The sequence below is a fragment of the Lutjanus erythropterus genome, chromosome 2 (assembly GCF_056507025.1).
Source record: "Lutjanus erythropterus isolate fLutEry1 chromosome 2, fLutEry1.hap2, whole genome shotgun sequence".
Lineage (NCBI taxonomy): Eukaryota > Metazoa > Chordata > Actinopteri > Lutjaniformes > Lutjanidae > Lutjanus > Lutjanus erythropterus.
In genome coordinates, this window is record NC_139318.1 from 5,108,669 (window position 1) to 5,127,282 (window position 18,614).

At 37.8% G+C, this 18,614-nt stretch overlaps 2 protein-coding genes across 3 annotated transcripts in view; one reads left to right on the plus strand and one right to left on the minus strand.

The window, feature by feature from the left end:
* aldh1l1 (aldehyde dehydrogenase 1 family, member L1) overlaps window positions 1-18,614 on the plus strand; it is a 53,249-nt gene that overhangs the window by 15,727 nt on the left and 18,908 nt on the right. The window lies entirely within an intron of this gene.
* Window positions 1,177-17,891, minus strand: LOC146331076 (uncharacterized). 2 transcript variants are annotated; one of them, XM_084726683.1, is made up of 2 exons: window positions 16,869-17,891; window positions 1,177-3,948 (listed from the first exon to the last, which is right to left on the minus strand). In XM_084726683.1, the coding sequence occupies exons 1-2, from the start codon at window positions 17,065-17,067 to the stop codon at window positions 3,164-3,166; spliced, it is 984 nt and encodes a 327-aa protein (XP_084582809.1). In that variant the 5' UTR covers window positions 17,068-17,891; the 3' UTR covers window positions 1,177-3,163. The 2 variants fall into 2 exon arrangements, with proteins under 2 accessions (XP_084582809.1, XP_084582800.1); XM_084726674.1 differs by lacking the exon at window positions 1,177-3,948 and adding an exon at window positions 8,434-9,408 and having other exon boundaries at window positions 16,869-17,876.

The window sequence follows — 18,614 nt, forward strand, 5'->3', positions numbered from 1 at the left end:
CCTCTTGCAGTATTTGCACGCAGCTTTAATCTTGTCTGTGATCTTCTCGCCCTCTTCATTTTTGAACACAGAGGTCTCTGTCATACACTGATCTAAAGCACAAGTGGAAAACGTGAGGCACAATGGATTTAATTTAGTCAAGGTGTGCCGTCTTGTACCAGGGGTGCAGGTGTATCCTGTCCTGTCCTGCCCCTTACACCACCAGCACACAGAGGGATTCACCTATCAGGTGTGACCATGTGCCCTCATTAATTCACCGGCGAGTTTAGAGAGATGACAGTGATGTGCGATTGTGTTTTTTCAAGCTTTATATTTTCATGTTCACATACTGTAGCTGGTTTACAACAGGTTCATAATATGACTGAACTTTGGCAAAATAAACAATACTGATATGTACAGTGTATATAAATATAGAAAACAACTTCAAAATGCAACATAGATATCACTAGTTAACAGACGATGTACCACAGCTGTATATGTTATTATGGTGCATATTATTAATTCAGTTTTTAATCAAAAAATGTTTTAAAGCAGAATGAATTTAAAGGAATGAAGGCTACTGAATGAACATAGATATGGGTTTTATCTTTTTTCAGAAGTGTTTTTAATGCTGCAAACTCTGGTGGTTCATAATAAAGGGACAGTTCACCCCAAAATAGAAAAAAAAATTCCCCTGGTCTGTAGTGCTATTTATCTGTCAAGATTTTTTGGGGTATGAGTTGTAGAGTTTTAGAGATATTGACTGTAGAGATTTTTGGAAAGAGACACTGGTTTTGCATTCTTTTGGCGCTTTGAGCACAACAAGCCAGGTGCCATTTATTCCCATTATACTGAGGAGAAGGCAGGCATCTCTACAGCTGATATTTCTAAAACTCTGCGACTCACTAAATAGCACTACAGGTCAGGGATTTTGGGGTAAACTCTCCCTTTAATGTTCACCATCGGTTATGAGGACAGAGAAAATATCCAGCACATCTGCAGTTTATTAAGTGGTCCATGATTTCAGAGAGGCAGAGCTGAATGTCCTCCAGCATGCAGCTGCTCCTGCAGTGTCCTCTTACATGGAGAATCACGTGACCTCTGCAGTTGTAGACCACAGACAGTGCATCACTGTCCGTCTATTTTTATGTTTTCTTTGTTTCTAATCTACCAAGTCTCTACAAGGGCTAATTATTGAACCGACCAAATGTAGCAGAGTGAAAGCTGTCAAGTACCCAAAGTTGGTACCAGTTGCCTCTTCAGATACTTATACTTCAGTCAGATAAGACCTGATTTACAGGAATAGTTTGACATTATGGAAAAGTGCTTTCTTGCTCAGAGTTAGATGAGAAGATTGATATCGCTCTCATCTCTGTGTGTAAAGTCGAGATGAAATTTAAAAAAAGCCCTTTTAACCCTTTTAGATAACAACCCTGGTCATATTTCTTTGTATTCTTATATTATAATCCCATCATGTTTTCTTCCTGTAAAATAAAATATAAGACGTGTGTTTACATAGGTTTTGAACCTACCAGTTTCAACCAATAATATAATGACATCCAACCATCAATCAATCTTCTGCTTCCACCAGCACACAGATAAGATTAATTAATTAGCCAGCTAGGAACAGTGTAGTTTATTGGGTTTTCAAATTTCAAATCAAATTCCTTCTAAAGGTTATGTCCACCTTCGTCAAAATATGGAGACTAGAAACTCTGAAAATACTGTTTCATCTAGACTTTAAATGGCTCCAGCTCCATACATGACAGTGACATCAATCTTCTAGAGTTGCTATTGGTCTTTAAACATTGATCCAGTAATAAACTTAAAAAAAAAAAATACTTGATACCTCTTTCAATGCCATGGCAGAAAGAAAAAAACTCTAAGGGACACAGAATTATATACATATATATGTGTGTACATATACAACCTTTAATATTTGAAATGTTTGGCTTCATGTGGGGAAAAAAAGAGATTCCATAGTGTAATTTAAATCCTCAAAGCAACGTTCTGAAAAAAGTATGACAGGCATCTGGTACCAAAACTCACTGCAACTCGTAACAAAACATCTCACAAGATACCCAGCTGTGCTTTCTACTCAGATTGTAGAATATATTTGGGTTGTGCAGAATGTCAGTTTTTTTTTAGCATTTGAGGATTTTTGATATATTGTTGTTTTTGAATCAAGTTTTGAATGTCTTTTATGATGACATCAGCCTTGAATAAAATCCTCAATTTAAAGTAAGATATTCATCAGATTAAATGAGTGAAGAGTTTAGGCTTGGGCGGTATGAAAGTATTATGGTATACCAGGGTATTAAAACATCCAGATGGTATGATTTTCAATACTGTCCCAGATACAGATGGTCATCTGTCTATTACACAGAAAGGGAGATGTTGTATTATAGAGCGCAGCGCATGCCACCAGGGGTCAGTCGGCACTGCAGACAAATATAGCGTCTGAGGGACAAAGTAACAGGATTAACTTGTAAAAAAAAATGCCTCTGTTTGGGAGTATTTTGGATTTAGTCCTGATGATAAAAGTAAGTTAACAAACACTGGCAGAGTACCAACTGGTAAGAGGAGTGTATCATAGCGAGTGTGGAACTATATTGAGCATGAGAGAGGGTGAGTGGCAGACTAATTATACTGTCTGCAGTGGCAGATGGTAAATGCGCTAAGCGGAGGGTAAGGTGAGTAATGAAGTTGTCTGACTGGCAGTAAATGTACAGTTGAGTATGTCAGTGAGTACAGCCTGCAGCTTCTCAAGCTGAAGCAGAGCTCCTATGTGTGTGTGTGATGTCTCATAGCTGCAGGAATAGCCTCACTGTGATGATCAGCTCCACCTATATGTTAAGGGAGCACTACAGTATAGTGGAGTACAGAGCCGTTGTAAACAAGTTTTATACAAATGGCGCTATAATACTGTATACCCCGGTATAATATCAGGAAGGTACAGAGGTATGAATAAAACAGATACCACCCAAGCCTTATTTCCATATGTTGTTTTTCTCTGGTAGAAAAGTGCTGGCAGGGTGCTGGGGAGCACTGGGATGAAGTGCATTCAAATGTTGGTTTCGAATTCGAATACCAACATGTGAACCAAGCTCCAAAGCTTTGAACTGTCCAGTACAGTTCGACACTATATGTAACATGCAACTTAAATGACATCTGTTCTGAATTTCTAGGCAGGACTTTGACTCGTGGACAGTTTGACTCCATGAACTTTTCGCATGTGCCTCTTCATCAGCAGCCTTTCAGTGAACAACTCATCACAGTCCCCACATTTGTATGGTCTCTCCTCTTTATGTTTGGCCAACACGTGTTTCCTTAGCGTTGAACCTCTGTTGAAAGACTTGTCGCAGATGTGGCAGCTGAAGGGCTTCTCTCCTGTGTGGGTTCTTATATGTTCTGTCATGTGCCCTTTCAGTTTAAAGCACTTTCCACAGAAGTGGCAGCTGTAGGGTCTCTCTCCTGTGTGCACTCTCATGTGGTTCTGCAGATTGCTCTGACAGGGGATGTGTTTCCCACATATGTGACAGTCAAAGTTCCCCTTGCCGTTGTGCGACTTGCTTTCGTGTGTCTTTAGGTGCCACGTGAGCACTGTTTTTTTGGTGAAGATGTAGTTGCATATGTGGCAGCGGTACAAGGTAGTACTCGTCTTCTCTTCAGACTGCTTTGGATCCTCCTCAGGGGTCTGCTGTGACTCCCTGCTCTCCTCTGCTGCTCTACAGTCCTCTAACTGCTGCACTGTCTTGATCAGTTCTTTTGTCAAGGCATCCCCATCGTCGCTGTCCTCCGCTGAAGGTTGCTCCTCGCAGCCGTTGATCCACAGTTCTTCTTTCTGCTCCTCCTGCTCGTCTTTAATTTCAGAGGGTCCTGGCTCATCCTGGCACAGAACTGGGGTCCAGTCATGCTGTTTCAGGGGACTCTCCTCAGGAGATGGAGGTGCAGTTGGCTGTTTGGCATCTGCAAGGATGGAAACGGAAATGGATTATACTTCCAGTACACATCAAAGTCATCAGCGCCAAAATACTGCTTCACACCCATCAGGAATTTTACCTTTGAGATAGTTTTGATCAGCCGCCTCAGAGCCACATCAACTTCATGAAGGGACAAACCAGTCAAGAGTGGAAAAGTGGCCTACACAACCCGGGAGAGCATCAAACTAGGAACCAATGTTCTGGTGAATTTGTGTCACACCAAAACATAACAATAGCAATCAAATAGTATTTCATTTAATATTATTAAGGATGTGTATATTGTATCTGGGTACATGAAGGTGTGTTGCCGTGTAACCACCAGGCATTAGACCTATAAAATGATATAAGACAAATTTTTGCCACTGGTCATTTGCTCGAAGTGACTCATCAAACTTAAATTGTATAGCACCCACAGGCTAGTGGTAGCCTAGCATCAGCAGACTAATATGCAAATGTTAATTAGTCTGGAACCTTTCAGTTAATTTTCAATTTCCAAGGGGCATTATCAACGTGCGCAGATCAAACTATCTCTGAATGCAATTGGAAAGACCTACAACCAGTCCCTCCATGATTTTGCAGGGATTTTGAGGGGGTTGTTGTGGGGATTGTTGCTCACAATTACAAAAATTCAAACAAAATATGCTTTATTTTTAAAAGAAGAAAAAAAAACCCAAAAATGTTAAACAATAAAACATCAAGTCAGTTAAGTGGGACATGTTTGCATGGAAGACTGCCATGATAGGTGGAATTTGTAGGAAGCTATGGTGATTGGTCAAATTTATGCAAAAAGTTGTTGTGATTGCAAGTTCGTGCAGAACCTTCAGGGATTGGTTGACTTTGCATTACTTGTTCCTGGTGTATTATATAACCGATCAAAGCAGTGGAATGTGTGATGTAGTGTGATGAAATAGGAGAAACGGTAAAAGAATTTTGATCGATATTTGATCAGCGCTGGCTCGTCTGACAGGTTGATCTGAGTTTCGGGAGCCTGAGGCATTGCGCTCAATGGACCTGCTGACTTTATGCCATTGGACAGACCTACAACCAATCAGTGCAGCAAAACACATGACATGTGACTCTTCAAGTCTAGACCGGTGATGTGCCCATTTCACCCAGTAAATGGATGTGCTTGACCCAACTGGATCCAGTGCTGGAATTCTGTCTGAATGGAAGGGGGTCAAATGAAAAGCCCAGGTTTGTCTGGTTCCCAGGGCAGGTTAGTTCAGACTCTGTAATCACAATGCACTGGTACACTGCAGGTGACTTAGAGCACAGCTGGAACATTTGCATATTAACAGCAAATTCTTGGCACATACTGGTATTCACATAGAACATTGTAGAAACCCCAAAGATATATGACATCATTTTGCATTTTGTGCCATAGCACTGATTGTCCAGATAATGCTTTCAGATTTTCTACTCAACATATTTTACATTTGACTACCATATTTTTTCTTAATTATTAAAATTGATGCAACACAAAGACTTTTTTTTTTTTTAAATTCCACGCAGTTCTCTTCTCAAAACCAGTGGTGGTGTCGACATTACCCACAAAGCAAAGCAAACTACTCAACAGTTAGGTTGGAGATTAGAGTAGCATCAGATGTAGCCTCACGCAGAGATGAAGAGCAGGCCTCAGCGGTCCAATAAGCTCACTTTTCTCCAGCTCAACATTAACAGATTGATTTCATTGTCAAAAAGTGAACATCATTTGGTTAATCTATTAGTGTCCACTTCAAAGATTCAGCATCAGCATGACTTTAATTTTTCTTTTGACATCATGATTTTAAATCACTGATTTCCACATATATTGCTTACATACACACAATGAAAAGACTGTAGCAGTATTTACATGTACTGTAACTTTATTGACATTGCACTCTTCAAAACAGTACAGTACATCACACGCATTGTCGTATATTGTAAACCAATAAGAACAAAGTCACACATGAATTAAAATAAAAATACTGTCAATCACAAAGTTGTGCAGAAAGTTAATTTTGTATGTAAAGCCCTTGACATGCATTTTATACGCATGTTTAGCTTTATACATTTGTCAAAGTCCGCCATGTGTTTAACTATAGTGTGTATATTTCTACTGAGCATGTTACATGTTAAGACTTGAAGCAGATTGCAATTACAGCAACTCATCAGAAATGTCTGAGAAGTTGGATTAGTGCAGTGGGTCATAAGTGCTAATTTGGGGAGGGATGTCAACTGCAACTTCAACAAACGTACAATCATTAAAGATAAACCTTCAAAGAGAGTGATCCCCCTGTATCTGATTAAACAGACAAGGTCCTCTGATTAAAACTGCATTTACACCTGGTATCAAAATGTGATCTGTATCCAGACACGTTATCCAGATGAGGAAAAACGCATGTTCATGCAAGGTGTTCATGTGTCAGTATGGGAATGTGAGTAGATCATATTGTGTATAATATTCTGGCATCTGTATCTGCAGCTGGAATTTCATTGTAGCCAACATAAAACATAGGTTTTTATTCAAATTTAGAGAGCATGCAAATGAGAAGGCTCAAAGACAAATCTCTTAACTTTTGATTATCACTGCTGATATTTGAAAAGATTGGGCCAACCTCCTTGTGATTAGATTTTTTATTAGATATCAACATCACCTCTGTCAGACTGAAAATCTGAGTTGATGTCGAGTTAACAAAATGTTGCATTTTTTCATTTGACAGTACAGTTGTAGTGAGCATCCATTTTATTTTTTAAAGTGTCTGAGTTCTTTAACGTTAATCAAAATACACATTTTTAAACCATAATTCTTATTTAGCTTTGATTTAGAAGGACTACAGAATTGACATGTTATGTTGAGACACATCTGATAGCAATATTATTGAATCAATTTATCCAAAAAAAGAAAAAAGAAAGAAACAAAGAAACAAAGTTTACCAGTGCTTGAGCAGTATTCCCACCAATCTAAACCAGGAAGTGAGACAGGGGTCCTTAGTGTATAGCTTAACATTTTTTTTTACCGGATTAAATCATGTTTCTGTAAAAATCTGATGGAGTTAACAGAAATCTGGGACACACTTTAAAGGGCCAGCATTTTCATGAAAACTATATTTTAAAACAAAAAATATTGTAATAGCACAATTTTACAGTCAGGCTATCAGTAGGTGTTGGCAGTTTTAGATTTTTAAGGCTTTAACACTTTTTTTAATCATTTTTTGTGACTTCATGTCTGGGACAAGAGTGTTTTCCAGCACAGAGCAAGTTTAGAAATTAAAAGAATGTCAGCAAACCAAAACATTTCATAAATTACACAGATTTCATACATAAAAATCCTTAAAGAATACATTCTCATCAAAAAATTGGGATTAGTGCTGGTATAAATCATTTTTAAAGTTTTTGATAGGACATGATTTGTCCCACTTCTCAAAAGAATTGTTGTTACAGGTCTATTCTGTGTCATGTGTTATGACTGTGTGCAACAGTTTGCTTTGCATTCATCTGTGCAGCTGGGCTGCTGTTAACAAGGCGTATCATTTATCCAGTCACAGGCAATCCTAGTGTGACATTTTTTTGAGAATTCTGCAGGACATGAGATTCCTGTGAGATTCTTGTTGGATGAGAATCCATTTCACTATTCATCATAGGACTGGGATGGTCATGGGGAAAAAAGTCAGTGGGAGCCAGGACAGGAATCATAATGACAATAAGGTTGTTGTTTTTTTAAGTCATCATTTTTCTTTGTTTTTTAATATGACAAAATATCATATTTTTTTTAAATCATGGTACTAATGTACCATGAGTTTTTGGTATTGTTGCATCCCTTGTAAACATTCAATTTTATTTTAAACACCATGGCAGTGTGTAAGTGCGTGTAATGTGAACATAATAATTTCATTTGTAATAATACATTTCCCAGACACAGGATCTTTGTGTCCAGGTTCAATTCAAAAAAGGAATACATTAATGTATTATATTTGCAGAATTTACAAGAAGGGACAAATAATTAACAATATGTGGTAGTTTCTTAAGTTTACCCTAACTCAGGAGTCTGCAGCCCGTGCTTTTCATTTATCATTTTTGTGTCATCTAATAGTAAAACTGTGCAACCAAAACTTTTTTTTTAAATATTCTGTCAACCAAAATCTGCGTCATGGCGTGCATCTACGACTCAGCGCCTTTTCCTCTAAATTTTGCTAGTCTTAGGGACTAGTCTTATCTAATATCAAATCCAACAAAATAAAAGTCTCTGAGGAAAATGGAGAGTTTAGGTTGCAGCTCCTGGCAGATTGTTTGCTTTTGTCAAAAAATCACTTTTGTGAGAGTAAAGGTCACAGACCCCAGCCCTGACTTAGCAACTGACAAAACTATGACTTTTTTTAAGGAGGAGGCTGATTTGCCGCCACCTCAGATTACCCACATCTAGGGCTAACAAAAACGGATTGAAAACATCAGGTGTAAACACTAAGGCAAGATTGGATCTTTTGGGATAACGTATCCAGTACAGATTTCATGTTAACCGCAGGTATAAATATAGTGTATGAGAGTCAGTGTGACCTCTGAAGTTTAACAGTAGTCAGCATTGCTACATCAGCTGTGTCTCATATAGAGTAGGTGATGTCGTGGACAGTCTTCAGGTGTTGTTTTAACACAACGAGCAGAGGGAAGCGCTGGCTGCACTGTGTGCACTTGAACGGCATGTTCTCCCTGTGTTTGATCCTGGCGTGTTTGCTCATGGTCGAAGATCTGTTGAAGCTCAGCCCGCAGATGTAGCAGGTGTAAGGCCTTTCCCCGGTGTGAGTCCTCATGTGTTCCTTTATGTGGCCTTTCAGTTTGTACCTGTTGCCACAAATGGGACAGCCGAACGGTTTCTCCCCGGTGTGTGATCTCATGTGGCAGATCATTTGACTCCTGGTGTCTGTCGTTTTTCCACAGACGTAGCAGCTGTATGGTCTGCTGGTGGACTTTTGTGAAGTGTTTGTCGCATGAGCTGCGAGGTGCAGTTTCAATTCAGCCTTTTTCAGAAAAGGCTGACAGCAAATATTACAAACAAGCATGTTTTTCTTCTTTGTATATGTTGGAGATACTCCAAAGGATGATAACGGTTGGTCAGCTTGTGATGGCATCTCGTATTCTAGGTGCTCTCCCACTGTTACGACTCGAGTTAGGCTGTCCAGGCCTTCGTATTCATCATGCTCTCCAACTGTCACGATTCGAGTTAGGTCGTCTGGCAGCTCATTTTCTTCATGCTGTCCCACTGTGACCATTTGAGTCAGCGGGTCCGTGACGGTGCTGTATTCTGGATGTACAGGTGTCTCCACAGAGCCGGTCCAGGATTCAGCCACTTCCTCTTTAAAGGGCAGGATGGCTGGCTGCTCGTTGGCCTCAGTGGGAATACTTTCCTTCTGTGTCTGCTGCTCCTGAGCACAAACCTCCTGTGTCGGTGTGGGCAAATCGATGTGCCTTGTATCTGTAACAGTGGATAGGAAAATGTTTTTGGTAGCAGCTAGAAAAATCACTTCTTTGATCACACATGAACTACTGTAGGTGTTGGGAAACTTGAATGGTCCCCAGCGGTGACGCTCGTCCTAACAGCAGCAGAGAAATCAAATGCAAGTTAACATTTGAAAACACTGAGTAGAGACTTTAATAAAACTCACTCACAGCACACCAAACATTAGAACGCAAACACTAGATAGAGGTTAGGGTTAGCTTAACATGATTACTGCACATATGCATTATTCACAATATCATAATCAGGCTTAAACACAGAAACGTGAGCAGAATATAACATTTTTTCTTTAGACCTGTACCATTTAAAGCTTGTGGTTTATGATGAGCCATTTTAACATTTTCAGTAGCAGTAATAACAACTGTAGATATCAACAACTGCTTTTTGACTAGTTAGAATTCCAGTGAGACAGACAGCCCCTTGACTCATCTTCCACAGTGTGTTATTTCAGAGCAGTGGGCTTTTGTTTTCAGAATAATGGGCTTAACTTTACATTGACAGACAACTGACAGTTATAAACAGCTGGACAACTCATTCTCGCTTGTTATTGTCAATGTACGGGGTTGTGTGCGTCCGTCAATCCTGTGGAGCTCCTCTAGCCTGCTTGTTTATGGCATGTCTGAGGGGGAGGGGGCGGGGAGAAACAACTTGCCTCAACCATAGATCGTATTTTAAACAGCACTGCAACCTATTTAATATACAGTATATGGCTCAAGCTCGCTATTTGGACCACTGTACTCATTTTTGCATGTGCTTAAGTTACATATTGCTCCTTTAATTACAACTAAATCATACAGCTTGACTTATACTTAAACTAATATAGATATCTATAAATGAATTTTGACATAATTTCAAGCTGACATCCATAATTAACATTTTGATTGGCCATTTTGATATCAACAATTTAATTATCACTAGTGGAAATTGTTGATGTCAACAAGACATTCTTACTAGTGGAAATGTTCATTGTAGATATTTACAATATTATTACACTACAAACATAAATTAAATTCAAGATATCTAAAATTCAGTTTTAACTAGCCAAAATTAAATAAGTGATGTCAGCTTGCACTAGTATCCAGTAAAAATGTCATTTCAGATATCTGAAATGACATTTTAACTAGTGAAAATTAGATTTGTACAAGTCACAATCATATCTGAGATATTTACAATTTCTTTCATAACTCAGAATTGATATAAAAAAGTAATGTCCACTAATCAAAATTACATTGTAGATGTCTTAAATGACACGGGTCTACATATCCAATCATTATTCACACTAGTGAAAAGGAACTCACTATCTAATAAATATCTAATAAAGGAGATCTGTAAATCAATTCTAACTCATCGAAATGTAATTTCTACATGTGAAAATATCTGTAGCCTCAAAATTACATGTATTAATTATTTATTTCATAAATTAACATTTCGACATGTCAAAATCACATTTTGTCAGTTGTTGACTAGTTCAAAGGGCTTGCCATATTAAATGACTGTTCATTTACACACAGTGATGGCAGACACTGAAGCCAGTACAAGTCAGAGTGCAGTTCTGTGAGCTGGAGGAAACTTTTCATGTCAATCTATGTTTTGTGTAGGATTTGTGTTCCTGAGCAGAGGTGATCACTACACAAGATATAGTAATCACCATAGCCAAGTTGTCTGAGCATCACAACACCAACACTCAACGTCCACACTGACAAGGCTTTGAAACCCTTCTTTTACACAGGACTGCTGTCACATTACTGTCTTTCTTTAATCCAACTAAGTGTTAAACAGCTGCACTGTGTAACTGCCACAACGCTAGATGGATGGGTCATGTATTTATTATACTGGTGGTGCAATGGATCATTGCTGGTCCGCGGTCTGTACGGAAAAGATAAGGCAGGTGCTCGGTGTGCTTCACTCTGAAGCATTCTGTGTGGCACCAGGAAAAAAAAAAAGCCTCAACTGACCACAACTGTGGGCATTTTCACTGGTGTAACTGGGAAACTGGGCATGCTTGTCATCACAGAAACGGATCACAAGACTGTGATGTTTACTGTAGATTATTGAAACTACAAAGCACAGTAATGAATTATACTATAAAGTCTATAATTTTCTATTATATGTACTATAGTATACTATAATACAATAGATCATTACTATTAATATTATTATTATTTATTATGACTGTGAACGTGACCATAGAGAGAGGATAAATCAAAGCCAAGTGCATTTTTAAATTTAACCCTGACCTCACTTTTTATTAGAGATGTAATGATACATTCAACTCACGATTCGATACGATTTCTGGTACTGGCTTCACGATACAATTTTTTTCACGATTTTTTTTCACATAATGAGCTTGCAGACAAATTATGACTGAAAAATATTCCTGTAATTATTTCTCAGACCAAAAACACAACATGTCAGAGGTAGGCTGTAGCTGCAACTATGCAATCAATGTATATTTAAAAAAAAAAAAAATATATATATATATATATATATATATATATATATATATATATATATATATATATATATATATATATATATGTATATTGTATAAAAACTACAACATATATTTTCTCTTATCTTTAACAAATTAATGAAAATCCTTTTTAATTTATTTTTTATCTCTAATGTAGAGTAAACTGCAAAACAATCCATATGACCTCTTCTTAAAAGTGATACTGAAATGATATTTTATCTTAAATAAAACTTTAATACAAATTGGATTTTTAAATAAACCTCACATCAATATAACTAAATGAATAATAGAAATGAATGAAATCTCTTCAAATAAACAAACTCAGTCCTGCATGTGTTCCTAGTTTGAAAATGTGCTTGTCAGTGTGGATTGTTCTTTGAACAGTTTCTTTGTTCAGACGGTGTTGACTTGAGCTTCTCTGTTTCCAGGTGACGTGCTGCATCATGTTGGTTGTGTTACTTGTGTAGGTCATCACCCTCTTGCAGTATTTGCACACAGCTTTAATCTTGTCTGTGATCTTCTCGCCCTCTTCATTTTTGAACACAGAGGTCTCTATCATACACTGATCTAAAGCACAAGTGGAAAACGTGAGGCACAATGGATTTAATTTAGTCAAGGTGTGCCGTCTTGTACCAGGGGTGCAGGTGTATCCTGTCCTGTCCTGCCCCTTACACCACCAGCACACAGCGGGATTCACCTATCAGGTGTGACCATGTGCCCTCATTAATTCACCGGCGAGTTTAGGCCAAACGCAAGTGATGGCACCATGACAGCAGATTCACCAGGAGGAAACAAAGAGAAAAGATTTTTAAAAACAGATCTCCTGGTTTGAGGAGTGAAAGCATGAGAGCGCACAATATATCATCTTCATCTCCTCCTCCCATCCTCACTCCTCCGTCCTGCTAACACTACTGTGGGTGTAGGAAACAGAATTTGAAAGTGTTTTTGAAGTTTGAAGTGTGCAAAATTAAACACGGTATATCCAACCAGCTCTGTCAGAGGCACACATACCTTTTTCTCTCTGGGTCGGGCCGGTCTCACACAGTCTTAGGCGCTCTGCTCTTTAAAAATGGTATTGTGATTAATTTTTCATCTCAACTGATTTCAGTCATCACACATTTGTATCGATTTTTAACTGTCTCATAATGCATCGTTACATCCCTATTTTTTGCTGATCCGACTAAACTAAAAACTGACTAAAAACCGGGATATGATCTGAACTGTGAGCTTTGTGATCTGTTACACCCCTACTTTGTATTTCATTGTATTGACTTGACAAATAGTCATAATACTGATGGTTTCTACAAAGGTTTACTCAAATGCTTTGAAGCTTCTACTGTTGCCAACATCCAAATCAGTATCTGAATGCTGTGTTGTTGGATTTCTTTGAGGAGTCACATCAGCTGTACCAAAAAAGATAAACAATGATATATGGAGCTCCTTGATGGTGTTTCAATAGGCATGTGAAGATTACAATGTAACCCCATATCCATTCAGTGTGGGTTTAGTTACACATTTGGCTGATATGAGTTAAGGTTATTTACAAGTCAGAAACACAAAATTCTGATGGCATTAACCTCATGCCAGTGGACCGATCATTTTTATTCCAAATGCAGCTTTCTGCTGCTTCCATGCTTTATGTAGTTTGTGTTCACAAGTGAAATAGGTTGATTAATTTCAGCTATTTTTAACATACTGTGGATCTCAGGTGTGAGTGGATACTGTGCAGCTTGGTTTCCCCTCTTCAGGTCAATGTTTTTACTTTCTCCCATAATCCCATCATGCTTTTTATGAGCCACTTCAGAGAAAATAACAGCAAGCTAATGTGTCCACATTCAGTCTGGATGTAGCATGATAACACCGTAAAGACACAAGGTCAGAGGTTAGAATTACAAACAGCAAATTACAAAAAAGATCCAAAATGCAGTTATAGTATACAAGTCATCACATCAGCGTAATGTTCATTAACACACACTCACCATTAAATACATGTTCACACCATTTTAAATAAGGAAAGTGCATCCAGTCCATGGAAGCAGCTGCTCCACTTGCTCTACATGCAGCTGGAGTCTATGTTCACTTCAATGGTGTTGTGTTGGTGAGACTGTATTACAGCCTGTAGGCAGTGTTTTATTCATCCAGGAATAAAATAATGTGACTTCAGATGAATTTGAAAATAGACAAACCAAAGACAACCAGCTTGTCCTGGCTATAAGAATGTTTAGCCTATTTTTTCACAATATTTTAAACACTGACACATCATCTCCCTTTTTAAGTTGTTTTTCCCAACCTACAAGCAGAGTTATTATAGTTTTGTATTTTTCATTAGTTTTTATTTTTATTTCATTTTAGTTTAGTTAGTTTACAAACTGTTTCAGTTTTGTTTTTTATTGTTACAAAAGTTTGATTTTAGATAAATTTGACCAAAATGACAAAGAATAAAACTAAAGACATCTCCTGTATATTTTTACATTATCTTACTTCTGTAAGTACACAACATCATTTAGTTTTTGTTTTTTCTGGTCCATTTTTAGATGATCCTGTCCTGAGACATGATCTAAAGTGCAGAGCGCAAGTGCAATTTGGGGCTGTCCAACTCCACTTTACTACTTAAACAGGACAGAATCTGGGCGCAAAGTGTAAAAGGATTGCATTTATTCTCTTAATAAATTATAGGTGTGTTTTGGGCTTAACATGAATTAAACCAATCAGAGTATCATCTCCCATTCACTTTAAAAGTCAGGCACAGTTGCCTCTGGCACATTTTTATTTCAATGACTGGTTCGGTAAGATGGAGATGTGAATAGGAATGTTGTCTTGAAGCGATGCAAGCACTGTGGTTAATCCACAGGTCAGATCATAAAAATTAACATTATGATTAACAGCAGATGGGTTGTAGGTGGGTGAAATAGGATGAAGCGTCTCCCTGTACACATTTACGCACAAGGCACAGCATGCATACTGTTACATTACTGCATACATGGAAATGTTATTACATAAATCACTGAGAGCAGCATCTCTACTCATTAAAGTAAATCTGAAAAGAAAACATTCATAAATAAATACAACACACAATTACGAAATTACCTGGGAAGCTTGCACTGCTCAACATAATTTAAAAGATGATTTAATGATATACTAGAGGCTGCTTTCAGTCATTTTAAAAGTCTGCATGCACACAGTAATGTTACTTTAGCAACTACTGTTGATATTTAATCTCCAGAGGAAATCATTTTTAGTCTGATGGAAGCTCTGATGGAAGTCAGGATTTACTCCAAACAGTTTCACCTTATGAACTTTGACTGTATGAGACCTTCTGCATGTGTATAGGAACACAAAACATTGATTAACATTAGATCAATCAGTGAAGTTACAGCTGCTGTGCCCTCTTTCTCCCACCTGCAACCCATCCGTTACTAATCAGAAGGTGAATTTTTCTGACCTGTGGATTAACTGCAGTGCCCTAGAAACAGTGTAAGCACGTTGTGAACCTGCCTTTCAAGGCACATCTTACTGTCTGAATAATGCACCTTTTACACAGCAGGAAAATACTGCACCATTTAGACCAGGTTTTTGTTTGGCGATGGTGCAGTCACTGTCTGCCACCTCAAGATAGCAATGCACCAACAATATGCCTGACAACTCCTCATTTTAAGATTACCACACCCATGGGCGCAAAGATGGGCGCAAGTACATTTGCTACCTACACAACGTGGGCGTGAAAATGACAACTGTGACAGTCGGAAAATAGCAACAACAGCTGCGCCGCGCGCCAGGGGGAGAATAGAGCCCTTATAGCTCCTCACTCATGATGGGATCACTCAAGACGAATGGTAATGCCAGGTGCAAACAGGCTCAATGTGGCTCACAATGAATTTGAAAAGAGACAAACCAGAGACAACTGGCTTACAAGTGGTCACACATGTGGACACATATTCTCAAGAGACAACTGGTTTGTCTGTTACAGTAATGTCAAGCTTATTGTTTAAAAGTTGAATGTTAAAAACACTGAACCGTCATCTTCCCTTTTAAGTAGTTTTTTCCCCTACTTGCAAGGTAGGAGTTTAAGTGTTGCTACTGGTGAAACAATGTCATTCAGGTAAAAGATGGCCATGGTTACTCCACGCCTGTCCTGAGGCTGTTTTTCATATTTACTCCTACCAGATATCATTTGTACATTTGAATATAGCTCAAAAACACTCAATGAGTCGCCTTACATTTTTTTTAAATCTGCACAAATTTATGTGATTTTTTTTTAAAAAAATGTACATAAGGTAATAGTGTTTCAACAGTGAGAACAAAGGACATCAATCAGCCACCAGCCAACATGAGCCCTCTTCCCCCAAACTGAAAGCTGTCAGGCAGAAGTGTCAAATTTAAGAACTTAAAACTGGGGACTGTTAGGTAGAAAGAAGGTATGCCGAATTTACCAGTGAATCTTTCAAATATATTTTCTGTCAATATGTTACACAAGTAGCACATAAAGTATCCCCATATGTAAAATCACTTTTAGTTAACATATTTGTGTAAGTAAGTTTGGTGTATTGGGTCGTAGAATTGTGTTAAGCGAGCCAGAATGACCACAGATTGAATTACGTTTAACATGTGTAAAATGTGTCTTTTATGACAAAAGTATATACATGTGCTGACTTAACAATAACACGTTTATATTTTTAATGTTTCCGCAGTGTATTGCTACGACAAAAAATATAATTTGTATTAAAGAATTTGCTTGTTTAGGCATAAATAAAGTTTTATTTTGGAATTTGACCGGAAATGTAACTCTCGTTTACCACCTGTCATTAGCTAGGGACAGCAGCTAACATGGCTTGCTAATGTACCTGAACGTAGCGAATACGAACATGGCACATGCTGTCATCTGGTGTACTTTGGTTAGTAATAATGTTAGCAAAGTGGCAGAGGGTGTGTTAAGTTAGAAACATACCTGCTCTGTGCAGTCTAATCTCGGGTTTGTAGACCAGATCCAGCAGCCGCTGCAGCCTCTGGTTCTCCAGTTTGGTTCGGTACACCTCCTCCTGATAGTCTATTATCGTCTTTTCAACGAAGCCATATATGTCTACCGCCGCTGCGGTTAACCTCTCCGTCAGAAACACGTTGAATGTCTGAAGCGTAGCGTTTGCCATTTTGCAGCCTCACCGTCAGCTCCCAGTTGGTCGGTTTTCAGGCTGTGTTCACCAACTGTGGAGTGTAGCAGCCTTCACTAATGATACAATATCAAACAAGGGCCAGAGCACCACCTACTGTACTGGACTGTGTATGACACTGTTCTGTTCAAAAAGACTGGGCTGAAGTCCAAAGTCTGCATTAATATATTCATACATGTTAAATCCAGTCCTCATATTAAATTTCACACTTTTTGATAAACAACACCTTTGACCTCTTGATTACAAAAAACCTGCTGACCTGTATAAGTCTGAACAGTATTGTCACGGTAAAGCAGACATTCATATCTTACATTTTGACATGAAATTGAAAATTAAACACAGGTGTTACCAGTTAAATTAATTAGGGTTCATTTCAGGTCAAACAGAATTACAGTGTGGCTGTTGTGCAGGTTGGTTCACTGCAGAGGCTCTGCCACATTAAATAGAACAGGACCTTAATTAGTATCAGTGGTAACACCTGTGTTTACACGACTCTATCATATGAATATGACTGCAGTGAAAAAGGTCTATTCAGGCTGGATGATACATATCCTGAAGTGCATTAAAACTGTCCCAATTACTTTATAATAACCAGAGTTATTGTAATTTAGTGGTCATTTTTATTCATTTTTATTTCACTTTAGCTTCAGTTAGTCTCCAAACTGAGTTCGCTCATTTCAATTTCATTTTTATTGTTTAAAAGTGTTTTGTTTTGTTTTATTGTTATTTGTTTTATTAGCTTATTAATTATAATATGTATTATGTATGTATTGCATGTATAATATGTGATCTCCAATATGTATACTCCATTATCAGTATATATGTATATATTATGCTAAGCTATCAAATTATTATTACTATTGCTGTTATTATTACTGCTGTTATTACTCTATTTTACTATCTATTATATATTTAGCATAATATTTCTTTTATATAGCCATATTACAATATTATTACCTTATTTCCTTACCTGTGCTCTTTGCATATCAGATTGTTTCAGATTGTGTCCAAGTCCAGGTCAGGGTCAAGGTTTAAGAAGTTCTGATTAGGGATAACAGTGCAAACACAACACTTGTGAAGGCAACTGACTCGCAGTCAAGTGGACATCTCTAGGCAGACAGTCTTAAAAGCCTCCTCATGCTTTTAGTGTTGATAGTTTGACTAAAGACAGTTCTTATATATTTTTATTTTTATTTGATTTACCCCCTGGGGGCCTTGGACCCCCTGTTGAAGACCCATGATCTAATGAATGGCAATAGTAAAATACTGATGTTGGATGAGTTTAAGTATATTTTAAGTATTATTTTGATATATTTAGTCAATGAAAAACTACATTAAGGTGAGACAAAACATTCCAGCCGTACTTATTCAGTTAATTAAACACAATCACACAACAAAATGCTAGACGACGAGGACGAGCTCAAAATCCATGAATAACAATTTCTTTTCTTTTCAAGCCGTCCATGTAGGAGTAGTTTTGAACAACAGAATATCTTCTTAACAATATGATTATCATAACCAAACAT